At 38.7% G+C, this 17,490-nt stretch overlaps 1 protein-coding gene across 12 annotated transcripts in view; it reads right to left on the reverse strand.

Annotated features, from left to right (window-relative positions):
- The window catches only part of LRBA (LPS responsive beige-like anchor protein), a 435,651-nt gene that overhangs the window by 250,590 nt on the left and 167,571 nt on the right, over nt 1-17,490 (reverse strand). For all 12 annotated transcript variants that reach the window (XM_044430947.1, XM_044430950.1, XM_044430949.1 and 9 more), the window contains one exon: nt 4,757-4,821. In XM_044430947.1, the coding sequence (XP_044286882.1) occupies nt 4,757-4,821 (65 nt within the window). The remainder of the gene's footprint in view (nt 1-4,756; nt 4,822-17,490) is intronic.

A 17,490-nucleotide genomic window follows, 5' to 3' on the forward strand; every position in this document is an offset into this window, starting at 1 on the left:
AAATTGTATGCATTTGCTTGTGATTTTTTTTTTAATTTCTTCAATATTGCAACAAGGCACCAATACAAAGATCATGGACATAATCATCCTTGGTACGGCATCATCATCTATTATAGTGCTTTACAGAAAAACGTAAGCAAGAAGTCAAGTCACAACCTACAGTTTGACACAGCAATGTGGGGAAAGAAAAGACAGGACAGAGACAAGCACAGCAGTGAAAAATATGTGCAAATGTTATCCATGCTTAAGGCTTAGCTGCATTGGGAAATAAAAATGGGTTAACCTTAGCAGACAAGGGTTTAGAAAAGAGAGAGATGAGAGTGAAATTTGGGCAGAAGGGCCAACAAAAGGGACTGGGCTGCATTGTTCTAAGCTAACAGAAGATATGAAAGTGGTAAAGGACAGCAGAGGTGAAGAAATGAAGGTAATAAGCAGAAATATAAATTTTATGTAGATATAGAACTGCCTTATTAAAAGAAAACTCAGTATATATATTTATACATCTAATTTGCATGGTTTCCATGGAACATCTACCATTCCTGATGAACCTATGACATAACCAACCTGATGCATTATAGTTCTTTTCTGAAACATTTTCCAAAACCAGGAGTCAATACTGAACTTAACAAGACAAGAACAATATGAACTCTTGTTTCTTAAGTTTTGTTTGTATCCCTTTAATACAGGAGAAATCATAAACAATAGGTTAAGGTTTTGGGGGAAAACATTCACAAATCATTACAAGCATGGTTGAAGTAATGTATGAGTGTATAAGATTTGATACAAAGAAACAACAGAGGTGGTCAGAGACCAATGAACTTTGACATTCAGTAGAATCATTAATGCATTTCTTTAAAGTCAGAAAAAGTTCAACTTTCTTTCTTTTTAAAATCAAATGAGCTATTTGTAAAGTAAAAAAGTACCCCGCCACTTATAGCTACAGTAAAAGCCACGGTGAAAAATAAACCTTCAAAATTAAGGTATATAGTAAAGTGTAAGTAGAAAGTAATAGAACACATATTTGATAGTGTGGTGTGGTGACTAGAGTGCTGACCTGAGGGACTAGGAGATCCAGGTTCTAGTGCCCACTTGGCCATGAAGCTCATGAAGGTCTGGATCAGTCACTTACAGTCAGCCTAAGCTACTTCACAGGATTGTTGTTGTGAGAATAAAATGGAGTGGAGGAAGCCTATAAAAACTACCCTGTGTTCCTCGCAAGTGGAAAAAGGTGTGATAAAAATGCAATATAATAATATAAGTATTACTAATGTCAAATATCTAGACTAATGGAGTCCAATCACATAACAAAAAGGTAGCTGCTGTCACCTATAGATCAAGCACCTATTTTAAAATATAACCTTAATATTTATTAAGGCTCTTAAATGGACAAAGTGCATTTCAGCCTTATTGGTTGGCTCTACATACTTTAGGACAAGAAGATGATCATTGTAACATAGAAGATAAATCTCTCACTACAGCTCTGAATTCCAAGACTAAAGCACATGTATTGGGTTTCAGTTCTAAATTATTTCTGATTATGTATTTCTGACCTACCTTGGCCTCCTTTATAGAATGACTGTTATAAATTTGATCCCTGAATATACTTTATTACTTTAGATAACCTAGTGCATGGTCTATCTAAGTGAGACAGATATAATTAACAAATCAATTGCTAAAGCTATTAGATTTCCCTACAGTTTGCAGACTATATTTTCATCTGTTAAGTATATTCGTTAATTTAAAAATCTATTAAAAAGAAACAAAACTATTTTAAAAGAAAATATAAGTATTTAAGTTATATTCATAATTTATGACTTGCAATATCCAAGTGGGCTGGACCCCAACAAGAATCAAAAGAATTAAAAACAGCTACTAGTGCAGTTTTCTAATTCTTTAAACACTCACTCACACAGAAGTATAGTAATAGCAGTTTTCAGGCTCCTGCAAGAGACTTCATAAATAGAAGAGCATATTTGTATTTCATTTTTGTTTGCTTTTTTGTTTCTCATGCAATACCCCAGCACAAGGTGCAGCAACCTTCCATCAGCAGAGACTACCTTTGCATTCATTACATCATACCTATCACACCAAAGAGAGGACTGTTATTCTCTCCTATGTCAGTTAGGTCAGGGATCATCAGCCCATGCTATTTAAGATCTACATGAAACCATTAGGGGAGATTCATTTGGAGATGTGGACTAAGATGCCATCAGTATGCTGATTATACCCAGCTTTACATCTTCTTTTCATCAACCCAAGATAAGGCAATGGATGTCTTTAATCTGTACTTGATTACTGGATACATCTATGCTGGATGAGAGCTTAAAAATGAAGTTAGATCCAAACAAGATGGAGGTATTGTTTCTTGAAGGTTTGTCTGTCCAACTTGTTCTGCACTTCCCCTGAAAGATCAGAAGTATAGCCTGGGTTTGCTCCTGGATCATAACCAAGGAACACCCCTAAGATCCCTCATTTGGGGCCCTGGTGGCCTTGGTAATCACCAGTACCTTTTATCAGCTTAGGCTTATATACCAGTTAAAATACTATCTGGACAAAAACTGGGAAACAGCTATTGCTCAGTTGAAAACATACTGTTGAATGTAAATCCATTAACTTTTGTAGGTTCTTTGTATATATTTAACTCCACCAATTTACAAGCTTTTGACCTAATCCAAAAAGTAGTTTTAAATCTGAAAGAACTCTACAATCCTGGACAAGTGATTGTGTATTTAAATACTGATATATACAGGACTTTAATTGGTAAAAGCACTTTGTGAAAGAGAACCATTGGGACAGGACTGCTGAAGCACGAATCAGTAGAATGAGGCAACAGCTAAGCTTTACTCTCATAAAGAAAGATTACTTTAAAGCTAGGTGCGTCTCTGGGTCACCATATTTTAGATGATGCTTCTCTAATTAATACCAAATAGGTTGGATATCTTCCCAATTCAGCATGTAATTAATTCATTTTATTCCTTCTTGGGAAATCTTTTCTTTTCATTGCTTGAAAAAAGACAGTTCTACTGAATGCCAGCATATGTCAAAGTTCATGGATCTGCCACCAGCTCTTGTTATTTTTATAACATATGTTGTATGACTAGTGACAGAACACCAAACCATTAGCACAATGTGTAAAAGGCATGTTTTAGTGCATTTAGTTCAACATCATCATTTATATTCCTGTAAAATGATGGTATAAGCTTACAAAATTTTTCAAAAGTCCGCATGGTTCAAAATGTCTAGTGTGAATACTGCAAATTATTTCATATAATTGTTACAAAAACTATTGCATAAACATCTGGAAGAAGCCATTACATTTCCCAGAACTGAATGCAAAAGACTGAACCTACAGACTTACTCTAAAATACCTATAACCAAAATGATTTCAAAAACTATGTTTTTTTTTTAATGTTTGCGCAAACAAAAAATTTGCCATTTCTTTTAATGCTGAAGTGGGAGTTAGGAAAGATTCATAGACTCATGCTTAATTAAATGCGATTTGGGGATTGCTGATTAGAAGCAAGGGAGCAGCCCTGCATAACTTATGGCCCATCTAGCTAAACACAAGCAACCAACACAGACTGCCGTCCACCTGGTGGCTGACAAAGCCTGAAACCAGCAGCATCAGCAGGTGATTGAGCCATCCTAAAGGACTGCATTCAGCTTGGCAGCTCACAAGCTGTGCAAGCCTGCTACATGCATGATGGCTGCAATTTACATTCCAAATAAATTATTTCGTATTTGCCAGCCTTTGCTTGCATTCTCTTAGAAATACTCTACATTTTCTTTTTGGCTGGCTGCTAATCTCCTATTTTTAATTATTCTATTGTGATACTTGGGTATTTTATTTTCAGTCATAGTGGCTGGATTCACAAAGGCAACCCTTGCTTTATCATTGGGTTGTCAGCTATGTGTGGCTTATGGTCAACAACCCATGATTTGTTAGCACAGCTGGATTCAGATAACACAATAGCCCACTATACAACAACCTACACTCAAGTCTTGGGCAATTGTGGTGAGTGAATCACATTATTATGACATTATTTGTTCAAGTGAGAGAAAATATCAAAGTATCACAACAGAATATTCAAGGAATCAAGAGTTTAGCATACTTATCAGTTCTAAAAATGTCTATATCTTTCCTCTCTCCAGCAAACACAAAACCTTAGGAGGAGAGTATTTCTATTAAAGCTTAACTGGTTACAGAAGGGTACGAATCAAAGTGGTGTTCTCAATGTGATGTGGGAGAGGCATCCACCCATGTGAAGAGTTCAATCGAACCTGAAACCTCCCTTTCACGGAGAGTCTGACTGTACCCTCAACTTGAGAGCTGGATGGTGGGAATGTTGGACATTTCTTCATTAACCCACTCATTTCAGTTGTCATCTCCTTACAGGGTCAAGGAACTCCCCCTAAATTTCATCCCTGTTCGGTTCTGAAATGTTTTCTTCCTTCTGCTGGGTGGACAGAGTCTCACATTCTACCCAAGTATTTTTACTTTGCAGTCTTGAAGCAACAAAGTCATGCCCTGTGACTCCTCCTCTGACTCTGAAGGATTTATCTGAGGAGTCTGTAACTTGAGACACCTGGTCCCACTCTCTGCGATAAGCTTAGCCAGAATAACTGAGAAGCAATGTGTAGCATATTTTTAAAGGAATGTAAACAAATGCTAGCAAATGGAAAGCACTTTGTTTTAAGGTAAATTATAACTGAGTAACAATTTGCTAAATACAAATAATCAAAGTAGACAAGTTACCTTCCTTCATTGACAAGCTCAATGAAAGCTAGGCCTGCATTCTTCTGTATTGAATTCTGCCATTCCTATGATAAAAAAGGTACAAAAGATTAGAAGAAACCAGGTAATTAAAAATACATTAAAGAATGCAAATATATTCCATTTAAACTAGAAAAAACAATTAAAATGAAGCAGATGACAAATTAAAAACAACAAGAACTAACCATTTCTTACCACTTAACTGGCTGGTAAAAGAATCAGTAAAATACTGAAACATATCAAATGTTTTACTCAGGGTACATATACATAGCTTTACCTGCTAAGTATATGCAATGCTTGCAGTAGATGTTGGCAGAATACCTCAGTTAATGATCATCACCACATCAGTCCATGTGGGTAGCAAAGAATAGTAAGAACAATTCAGTCTAAAAAATAAGCCACCACAACCATTCCAACTAAATGATATAAACATATATGTTAGAATCAGCAGCATGCTATTTTTTATAAATTCAATAGATTTCTATTTCTTTCACTGATTTTTCAAACCTTTGCAATCAAATGTTTTCTTAAATCTTAGCCAGCATATCTTTGGACACTCACAAAAAACCATCTGATACTGAACAAGGCTACTGTTCTCATGGCAATACTTCAAAATGAGTGACAGGCATAGTCTCCAACAGAAGAAGTCTCATGCTTTTCCTCATACCCCTTCCCCCAATTTCCAGAATTTACATCTAAATAATGTGAATTAGATATACTAGGATAAATTGCAAGAGGTTTTTGTTTGCTTTTGGCTACCCAGACCCTAACTCCCAAACCAACATAAGCGATCAATTGTAATTATGAATTTTTGTTGCTATATATTTTAGAGGTATAAAGCTGAAAGGGTACACAGCTTTGAGCATTAAAGAAGCTGTTAATGCTGCAAAGGCATTGCTTTTCTTTTCCCAACATGCCTCTGTATTTGAGCATTCCTTCTCAAAATGTTGGTAGAAGTGTAAGCTAAAAATAAATAAAGGAACCATAATTTTCTTTAAATGACATCATACATATATTTGTGTCTACAAACAATGGATTTCACCTTAAATCACATTCACTCCAGCACTTTGAAACTTAATTACTAGAGACAGAAGTTGCCAAAACTAAAAAGAAAAGGTATTTATCACGTCTCTTTCCAGCATAACTCTCTGTATTACAGACAATTATCAAAGAAGACATTAGTCTAAACAAGTTTTTATAACGCACAAGTGAATGTTCCCCTAAGCATGCTTTAATAGTGGTGGGGGCAAGAGAAAATGTAACAGCTATTGTCTTTCATGTATAATTCAATGTTTCAACGCAGCACATATATCCTATGCTGCAGTTACACTCACAGAGCTGACTGCATTGTTATGTCAAGATCTTAGTTATTCTTCTCCCTAAGGTGCTGATGAAAAACATGTTAAAAGCCTCAAAGTCCAATCACTAATGCAGTTGAATAACTGCAGAACACATTTCAGCACTTTCAGAAGGAAGGACTGCAAGAGGAAATTGACAAAGTCAATAATTTCATACCTGCTGTAAACTGAACTTAATTGACTGCCATTTCCTATGTCTATAAAATGTTTACTGCCTAGAAAATTTATTTCTAATATATATGATCGTAATATACCATATTTTTCGCTCTATAAGACGCACTTTTTCCCCCTCAAAAGGGGAAATGTCTGTGCGTCTTATAGAGCAAATGTGTGTGTGCCCGACGCCCGGGACGCTGCCGGGCCACCTGCACCACGTGGCACCACCTGGCCAGCATGCGCTTGGCACGCCCTGCTCCGCCCCCCCTCCGGCGCAGGTGAGAGCTGTGCCGCTCAGGGGGAGAGGTGCGGAAGAGGAGGAGCCGCACAGAGAGACGGACTGCTCACCCCCACCGTCCGGGAAGACCTGCCACTGCTGCGCCGCCTGGAAGACCACCGCCAGCACACTGCTGGCCCAGCTGCACCACACCTGGCCGACACGTGCTCGGTGCACCCTGTTCCGCCCCCCTCCTCCGGCGCAGGTGAGAGCTGTTAATCACAGGTCGGTGTGTGTTTTCAAATGGCAACCTGTCTTTTAATGAAGCCCATGGGGAAGTGATGGGGAATGTGCCTGTGATTATCAGGAAGCTTTCCATGGATCCCTCCTCTAAAAACTAGGTGTGTCTTATGGTCTTATGGTCAGGTGCATAGAGCGAAAAATATGGTATGTACAATAGATAGAACATCTATAATAAATACCAAATACTTAAATACTGATTGACAAAGTCCTAAGTAGCTCCTTAAGTATAAATAATCTTAAAGTGCTAAAAACAACATATTTGGAGGGAATGGACTGGAGACATTAGTGACCAAACCTGGAAGGTGTGTTCTCAGAATCAGGAACCTTGAGGTCAACTTCTGGAAATTAAAGCTGGAAGCCGGAGGCTGATGTATAGCAGACAGAAGGCACTGCTCCCTTGATGAAGCAAGGGCAGAAGCCAGGAGTTTAGTGTTATACCAGGCCTGATTTATCCAGAGATTTCATGCTTCCTGGCAAGTGCAGGAGACAACATGTACACACTTTTCTCTGTTTTGTCTGAAAACAGCTCTAAGGCTGTACACACACACACAAACAATCATAGAATTGGAGGAAACCTTGGAAATGTAGCCCAAGCCTTCAGTCAGTACAGAAGCCGAGCAACTACAGACAGTATCCCACAGGCCACCTTTCAAGGAAGTCTGTTACTGAAATAGTTCTGATCATTAGGAAGTTTCATCTACTCCTTTCCAATATTTCCAGCATAGAGAACCCTTTCCTAGTATACACTTTTAAGCCCTCACATCTTCTTTTGAATGCCTGAGCAAGACTATTGTGGTGAAAGCACAATACAACACAGCTGCCATCTTGGACAATAGGTTGTCTGGCCTCCATGAATAAGATGAGAAGCCTTCACAATTTGCATAGGCCCCCACCCACCCCGGAGAATAGTTCTCTCCCCATCAATCACTGCAACCTAAAGGTTTTCTACTCCAGAAATACACTGATTGGATTTGCATGAAACAAGGCAGGTTAATAAGCCGTAGTGGCTGGTTAGCCACCTCTGAGCATGCTGGCTGCATGCCAGATGATTTCTTTAATTACCCTTGCTGGGCATGGGTTGTGGCATCTGAACCCAGCAAAGGTGAATATCTGAGGTTTCCAGAACTCAGGATGGTTTGTTAGCCATCCTGGCAACCCACCCTTGCTGGGTTTAGCTGTTACAACTCATGTCTGGCAAGCAAAACAAGGGCAATCAGCTGGTATGCATGGGGTGCTTACAAGCCACTGGGGCTGACTTATCAAACAGCACTGTGTCATGTGAAGAGGTTCACTGCCTGTCATAATAGATACTTCAAAGGATGCAATTAAGCAACACAAGAAATCAATATTATTGTAATAGTTCTATGAATAAAGCTTCTTTATTAATTTAGCCTGGGTAATTAACATTTGTCCAATTACCAATTAATCATTTTACTCTTCTTTCTTCTGGGGTGAAATTAATTTCCAGAAATGTGAATACTACTTTTCACTAACAATATGCAAAAAAGAAGACCTCAACATGTTACATTCTTTTTCGTTTTATTTTTTAAGGTAAAGCTTAAATCTGTCTCAAAGGTTGTGTATATATAGTCGCTCTTTGAGAGACAGAATGAGACACAGAAGAATCTAGCGTTCCACTCCTAAAGAAAGCTATCCAGCATTTTTAACAGGTCTACTATAAACATGGTAAGAAAATACGCAATACAGCAAATCAGCTTACAATGCTTAAAAGTGTATCCAATGTTCAGAGAACAGGGGAGGGGCCAGCTTCATCAGCCAATTCTAATTCAACTTACTCGAAATCTGTTATCTGCAAGGAAAAGGACCGGACTGATAATTAAATACCAAGCATATGAATGCAGGCTTCAACTGAACAGAATCGCTACAATTTATAGATTGTCTGTGGTACAGTGTCCCAGCTTACGTTTTAGTTTTGGAGTTTGAATTAAATATCTTATTGGGATAGAATAAGGGTGTGCTAACTTAGTTCCATCTAGATGCTCTAATTTTGGTCACCCCCTTCTTGGTCACTAGTGTAACAGCATCTATCTGCTGTGGTTCAGGAGCAAGTTATTCCAATTCCATTTCAGGATACAGTTTTTTCAGCTCCAGAAACTACCATCAAGAATACAGACTGAAGAACAAACCCTTTAGGTCTCAATTCAATACAAATACTCAGAGACTCAGCCTTGCCCCACTGTTAAAGTGTTTCTCTATTCACTTTGAAAGTATCTGTTGCAGCATGCTTACCAACTCCATTGTTTGGGACAACCTCTACTCTTCTTAGCATTTAGCAATAGAGGAAGTGATAGTATAGTTCAATTTTTCCAATTACACAAGGGGCTCATTTTTGTCAATTGCATAAACATCTGAGACACTGATTTAGACACTTCAACATTGACTGAAAGCGCAATCTAATGCATGTTCCACAATTCCACAATTCTCAGCACTGTCCAGCCAGCCATGCTGGCTAGGGAATGCTGAAAGCTGCAGGACTTTTTGCTGTCTAAACATTCATAGGATTGCATCCTTAAATATTGTAAATGCTTAATGTAACGGTCAGACTGTTCAGCTATGGCAGTTTATACATATTACTTTGAGGAAAAAGCATGCTTAGCCAAGCCACATTTTCTGCCTAATTGACTAAGGATTTGATTTCAAAAAATTGGAGTGATAAAAGTTGCTCAAAGTCCTCCCATCTGTAAGTTCTGAACAGATGATCATCATTAAGTTTCTATCGAGCTTCTAAGTACTGAATTGTACAAATGTGTTCTATTAGTACATGGCCTGACTGTTTGGCAACTTCAGTCCTCAAGACAAATGGCAGCTGCTGCCCTCTGAGGTCTGAAGTCAAGTCTTTAGGGAATCTCAAAGCCCAAATGGAAAAGAAAACGAAAAAGGAAAAAAAAGGAGGGGGGGCTGTTCATTAGAGACTGCTCCAGGCTAAAACTTTCAAGGCTGCCATATAGGGGCTAATTATTTTTTATAAGTCTTTAAAACTACACAATGTGCTCAGGTATTAGAAATAAGTACATTTTAATTCTATTACATAAAATTGTATCCCTCTTAAAGTGAAAAAGCTTAGCAAGTGGCATTCTACCAATAAGCAAAAAGAACCTGATGTCCCCTTTTATCACACACAAAATAGCCACCAAAAAATTTATGCTGACATACCTATCAGAATATGCATACATTCTTCTGGTCCACACCACGGAACAGCCTACGATGAGCTACTGCACTCTAGCAGTGCCCCAGAGATGCCATTTCTGCATTGAATGTCTGTAAATTCTGGAACATGTGAATGCCCAGCTAGCTGTGATTTGTCAGGTAATGCAAGTCCAAAAAAAACAGAAGCTGGGCGAGGGTTCAAAAACCCTTGAAACATGCATGGATTATCTCAAATCCCCAAATAACCCAAGCTGTGCAGGTCCACACCACATGACACACTGCACACCTGTGGCACCATGCAAAAATGGCACCTGCAGGTACCCAGCTCAGTGCAACAGCTCTGCAGGGAAATTAAGCCACAGCAGGCTACTGTGGTAGGAGGTCCATGTCCAGTGTTCCCCTGATACGTTTCTCTTTCACATATACTACATTTTGTGTAGGATTCCACATGTGGGATCAGAGTGCACAAGAAAGGACGGGGATGGTGGAAGTTCTTTGTGTTTTCTAAGATCTACCCATCCCCCTCCTTTTTAGCTCTTATATCAAGATAATGAAGCATGGAAAGAAACTCTGCAAACAACACTAGGAGAAAAGTGTATGGGGCACTGAGTTCCGGTAACAGATTGAACATTCAAAGCCAAATTCATATCTTCAACACTAAATATTGATCAGTAACTAATCTTTTTAAAAACACTGCATTAAGAGCACATCAATGCGCATGCAGCAATTATTAGAATCATTAGCTTCTGGAAGTCCATTTAGAGAAAGACCATTACAACTGTAGCCCTTATAGAAAAACAACATTCAAAAACAACTATACTAGCAGAGTTAGAGGAAGGAACATGTAAAGAAAACAGATTGAGAATGATTTATATGAATGCATAGTGCTGAAGTTAATTACAAGTAACCCAATAAAATAGTGCCTTTATTATTGTACAGCAAGTAATAGCCTTAGACACAGAAAGCAGAGCCCCTTCTGCTTTTTTTTGCATGTGCAGTCCCCCAGCACACTACATTAAGAATTAAATAAGTTGTAAATATGCCATACAGAAACAGCAGTTTTTAACTAAAAGCAGAAAACTCCCCTGCTGTTTAACCATTCAGTGGATTCCACTCTGAGCAGGCTCCCTATAAACTGTGTTATATTGTTGTGTAGTAAATACCTAGAATTACCTCATAATGAGAATTTAATTTCAATGCTTAAAGGGTGAGCTCAACTCACAACAGTCGCAGACACTGACTGGAGTTAGGAGGTACTAGTTTGTTTTTCAAAATGAATAAGCACAGTGTTTCTAGTGCCAGATCACGTACACTTATCAATAACATGCCAGGTTCAATGATACATTGACTTTATAAACATAGCCACTATGTGTATGAAACGTATCAGTGGTCATGCCTAAAAGTCAATATACTTTAGGATTTTTGCAAGACTAGGTAGTCATAAAAAACAGTATAAAATAGGTTTAACTGCTCCTACCAATCTGTCTACCCTGCTATTGGTTAGCACTCATCAAGCTTTTAAGTGATCAGTGAAATGGATACCTGGACATTTGTCACATTGCTATTCCTTTTGTAACAGCAGCTAAGTAAAATAACTGTACACTTTCAACTAGAACTATGAAACTTTGCCTATTTATGCAGTGAATGGCGGCTAACAATAAGTAATACCCTGCTACTGGGAGCAACGAACTGATAAATGTGTTCTCTCTTTGAGGCCAAGGGCAAGATTTTTTTTTAACCATCTGTCTATAGGGAGGAAGCTGTCACAAAGTCAGAGTGCATAATGACTGCCCATACCTCCAGCACAGTTGCTTTGGCCCAGTGCTTGGGCATCCAGTGCTATAAAACAATGAGCCCTAATGTCAAGAATAGCAAAACTGTATATAACTGAGTCAGGAATTGGTATGCGCTCCTCCCACTGAATTTTGAGCCACCCTAAATTATATATGCAAGCAACATGCTACAGCACTACATCCAGCCTAGTGAGGCACAAGACACTGTCAACTTTGGCACCCACCAATAATGCCAGTGCATGTAGAAATGCATGCATAAGTGCAAATATGTACGCCATGGTAGAGTTTCCACTATACCAAACCATCTATCCAAACCTCTAGGAAAATAACCTCCTCTATTGCTTCAATCTGAATCTCTCTCTCACACATGCACACAATAAATGAATAAAGAACTGGGACTGTCCACTCCAAGCTAAACTTTGGACCACCCTAAATCACATAACCCTGACAATACCATGAGGCTACTTGAAACGCATGTAGTACTTCTGTTTAATAGAACCAGTGGATTATGCAAAATCAATAAGGCAAAATCAAATGAGGCAATGAGCATCTGTTTCTAAGAAGGTTACAATCCCTGGAGAATATTCCGCCAACACAGACAGAACAATGCACACAATCTATCAGGGGAGACATATATAAAGAAAGGTATTTCAAAGAGATCCGGAGTTACCAAGTCCTGCAGACTGAGGGTGGGAAAGGAAAGGTTGATCTCCACAGCAACAAAAGTGGACAACACTCAGGTCAATTCATAAAAATTCTGGTGACCTACTCAGGCATATAGAGGCTTCTATAGCATACAGGTATAGTAGCACCCTTAATAATACTGCTGCTGTTTATAATATAATTAAAATAGGTACGAATGTATACAATAAGCACAGCACATAAAGGAAGAAGCCTGTAATGTAGGACACAAACAAAAACTGGGGACAGGGGACTAATGTTACTGTACAAAAGCAAAATTTGCATAAATGTACACATCAATAAATAGCCCTTGTATCGGATGTAAATGCTGTTAGAACAGTACAGCTACGGAGGCAGGTCGTGGGCTGTCTAGAAACATTCAAGAGGCATTTGGATGGCCATCTGTCAGGAATGAGTTAACTTGTAGTTCAGCACTGAGCAGGGGTTGGGCTCAATGACCTTATAGGCCTCTTCCAACTCTACTATTCTGATTCTATGAAATAAATAGTGAATATACACCCAAATAGTTTTTTAAAACCACCTTGTTTCATTAGCAATATACTCAATCATGATTAAAAGTATCAACTAAATGGTCCCAAACAGAGGGGTGTTAGAATACACTGTAATACAAACTGCATCTCTGTTTGACAGAATAATTGATAAGAAGCTTGAACTACAGTAAATGTAGAGTATGCGTATAACCACATAAGCAAGTACATATGCTCAACAATGCTGTTTAACACTAGAACTCTGTTTAACACTAGAACTCGGCCTGGTTCACACATAACACCCTATAGTTAGCTGGGGCATGCTAGAGCAAGTGAGTGCTTCCTGCATGCTTGCCACCTTGTGTCTGGTTTCAATTACTGTGTGGATTAAAACTTTGGGTTCTTTGCCTCTCAGCAATTCATACTTTGGAGTTCTAATGTCAAATTAAACAACCCAGAAATGTTCCTGGCTGTTGGTGAACAGCAAAGCAGAAGTGGCAGGTGCTCAGGCGTAGGTACTCGTATACTCACACTCACATATCCAAAGCAATTCATGGGTTAAACAACCTACAAAATGCTATTAAATGTAAAACAGGGTTAAATATAGCAAGAGGGAGAAAAGTTTAAGCAATTCTAATGTCTGTTGAAATAAAACTGTCTTGACCCTCTGCTTAAAGTCTGAAAGAAAGGTGTCATTTGAGGCTCTTTAAAATTATACCAACCCTGTATGAATGGTGAGCTCACTTTTCCAAACACCAATCATATATTTATCTACTCATTAGATTTCTATCCCACCTTTTTTCTTATAAAGACCTCAAAGGGCTTACAGCATTCTTCTCCTTCTGCTCTCAGTCTTATCTCCACAATGACCCTATGAGGTAGGTCAGACTGAGGGTCTATGACTGGGCCAAAGTCGTCCAGCTGGCTCCATGGTTCAACAGGAACTAGAAACCAGATCACCAGAGTCCCAGTCACACACTCTCAACCACTACACCACAGTGACTCTCTTTACATAGCTGAAGTAGGACAATCAACATAGAAAATAATCTTAGGATAATGAAAGCTTTGCAGAGATACAAATAATTTTTACCAAAAAAAAAAAAATCCTATCAGGAAGACTTTAACCCAAACACCATCACCCAAGGTGGATGCATTAAGTTTAGTGGAAAGGAGAGCACTGGCTGGCTGGCTGGCTGGCTGGCATTTGAACAGGAGTGCTCTCCAAGGCAGTATTTTGTTGGCTATCCCATGTGTGTGCGCACAAACCTGTCTCATGCGTGTGTATGTATCAGTCATGAGTACATTCACCAGGTACAGCTATGAATTAAACATACACTTTTTTCAGTCTGAGCACAAAACTGGGTACAAATACTTAAGAGACAAGGGTTCTTCCAAATGGTCACGTATAAATATAGTTAACCTATTGTTGCTTCTAATGCCAGATTTAAACCTGTTGCACATATATAATGTGGATGTGGCAGCGATTACATGGCCAGTGTCAATTTAAAAGGTTTGTACAATCTAGTCTGCCACATGTGAGCTGCATGAACAGGCCAGCAGTCAAAGACACTGCTAGCATGTTAACCTGGCCTGTGCAATAGAAAGTTTTGTGCTTTATTTATTTATTTAAAACATTTTTATGCTGCCCCCATCGCAACAAAGCCTCAGGGCAGCTTACAACAAAAACAAAAATATACAACATTATATAAAAACAAAGTTATACACTAAAAAAATTAGCTTTCTAAAACTATCCATACAAAAAGCCTACACAGACAAGTATTTTACATGAAGCAATACTGGGCGTACAATGGGTACAAAGAAATACCTAAAGATGCTATCTTCTGGATATTTAAACAGAGAAAAGTCCCACATGGCTGGCTGGGGAATGAGACAAGTTGTAGAACCGTTTTCTGTCGAAATATCTATAGAATTGTGCCCTAAAATTTTGAATAACTGATCCTATCCATGCAGGGGGGTGGGGGACTGCTGCCTTATGCTAGGCTTTCTACTTCCAACAACCAGAGCCAGCTTACACCCACTCCCCTAGTCTAGCCCCTTCTGCTAACCTCTCAAATTAAACAGAAAAGCTGTAAAGCAGCAGGCTCTCAAATTAAAGCACACTTTATTTTCAAGGGTCTCCACACTTATAGGCTGACTTCCTGTCAGGAAGAGCTCCATTTCACTGCCTAGCCCAATCAGCAGGGAGCTCACAGAATTAAGTGCCAGTTGATATTACTTTGTTTTACATTTACCACCCATGAGAATATTGTTCAAAGATTCAGTTAGAAAGCCAGCATGGTATCATCCTTCTGACTAGACTGCCAAACCGCAGGGTGTGCTCTCTTAGCAAAAAATTCACCTTAAATGGTCATGGGGGGGGGGGAGTTAAGACCTAGTGTGCGGGTGAAGCAACAGGATGCCTTGAAGTTGGGAGGGGGGTTTCTCTACCTAAATTATGACCTTTTAGTTCTTAACATCTGCGGTGAGATACTGTGACTTACATACAGTTGCTAAGCTAGTTTTCCACCTATAGACCTTCTTACTGAAGCCACGGAACTTTTACATACTAGAATAATGCAATTTTATCTCTCCCAGTACTGCTACTAAAACAATAAAGTTACATCTGAAGAAAACACATGCACATACCAAACAGTGCTCTGGAACAGGCTGAATATGGATCTTCTCAGATGAACTTTGCAGCAGTCAGGCTATGAGTCTCTACATTAACTAAGATATGTGTAACATTTTACATGTTCATTCTGTTGAATATAAACATAGCTTTCCTCTTAGAGACAAAATGGTTCTGCACATTTTAAAAAGAAGCCACTTTTTTAAGAAACTAGGGCTGACCCTTCCAAGAAACTCTTCCTAATTCTCAGAGTAATTTATCATGTTACCAGGGTTTTTTTTAATGACACAATGAACAATTAAATATGAGGGTTAATTTGGATTATTAAGAGCCAGGATGACATGTGTAACATGACAGAAGAGACAAGACACCCACCTCTGCCCTGTATTTGGTAGGAGGGAAAGGATAATGGGATCTAGCTTGACACTAGCAGAACTGATCTTCTCAGAATTCAACCAGAAATTGAAAAGGTACATTCAGAAAGGTACACATGGGACAATTATAGCTGCAAGCAACCCCATTTCTTAAAAAGTATTGCATTCGCCTCCATTCTCTATTTTGTGACAGACCATAAGAATTAGCACATTTCATCAACATTGGGAGTTGATATTTGTGACTATGTGGAACCAAATGAACCATGGCATATTCCAAAGAAGCTAATTTAGCAATATGGTAAGAACATTCAGTTTCTGCCATAGAAGCACCCAAACAATGAAAATGGTTTTCTAGTACTCTGAACCATCAAACTAACACAACTTGGTAAAAAGTTATTTGCAGCACAGAGATTAAAGGAGAGATATTTTAAATGTCCAGTTTCAACAGCCTTTAAAACAATCTCTCAGGTTTAGAAGAGAAAATTCCTCAAAGAAATTAACAGAAGAGTCAAGGATTCTACTGCAGTTGTAATTGAGTAGCAGGTGCCCCCTCCAAAAAGACAAAAACTAGCAAAAGAGACAGGAGTTCCTGACCCTGTTCTTTTATGTGAAAAAGACATTTTGAATGTTTTAAAAAATAAACATGTTCACATACAAGTAAACAAGCACTTGGCCTTTGCATTTAACTGAGTATAAGACTTGGCCCATGGGGGTTCTGATGGGTTAGCCTAATTAAATAGATCTACAGTTTAAGGTGAAGGGTGCTGTGTGACTGAGTTTTGGCTTGAAACCCACATTTGCCTGAACCCATCTCTAACCAGAAGTATTAACAGTCAGGAATATCACATAGTCACTGCAGTGCAGTGCAGGATTGTCACAATATAGGAATAACAGACCGCATCTACACTGGGAAGGCAATAGCCCTATACTGTTAAAAATCCTAGTATAAGACTCAAGTTACAAAAAGCTTCTGATTTGCTACCTTTTATTTTTAGGTGAACACACTAATGCCAAATTACACAAATCCAATCCTGGAATTCTCTATTAATTTAAATAGCTAACTCTCACTTCTGAACCAGGAGAAATTTCATTACTAACCTACAGGTTTTGGAATTCTCATTGTTCTGAACAGCAAATCATGAACAACTGACTTGATTTGCTGATGGGTTATGAACTCTAACCCTAAAACATAGGTGGTCATTATTTGTGAACCCAGAAAACTGGATTGTTCACAAGTGGCTTCACCAGACTGCTGAGATGACATATAAGAGTGGCACAATAACAAAAGCAAAGCAAACCAAAAAACTACTACAGTGCCAGAAAGTCATCTGGGATACAGGGGAGCAATGGGCAATGGAGGGAGGAAGCAAAGAACCCAGCAGTTGAGAAAATAAACCATGATGTGTTCAATTGTCTGCTGGACAATGGCCTGGATATGTCAACAAACCATGGGCTGAATAAACCAGTTGTTAGCATTAAAAGTGTCCAGGCATGTAGGAAGAGGCGCTGCCTCCTCCATCACAATTGTCATGTAATCCTTACCCTGCAG

Source organism: Varanus komodoensis, unplaced genomic scaffold (genome assembly GCF_004798865.1).
Source record: "Varanus komodoensis strain SLA01 unplaced genomic scaffold, ASM479886v1 scaffold21, whole genome shotgun sequence".
Taxonomy (NCBI): Eukaryota; Metazoa; Chordata; class Lepidosauria; order Squamata; family Varanidae; genus Varanus; species Varanus komodoensis.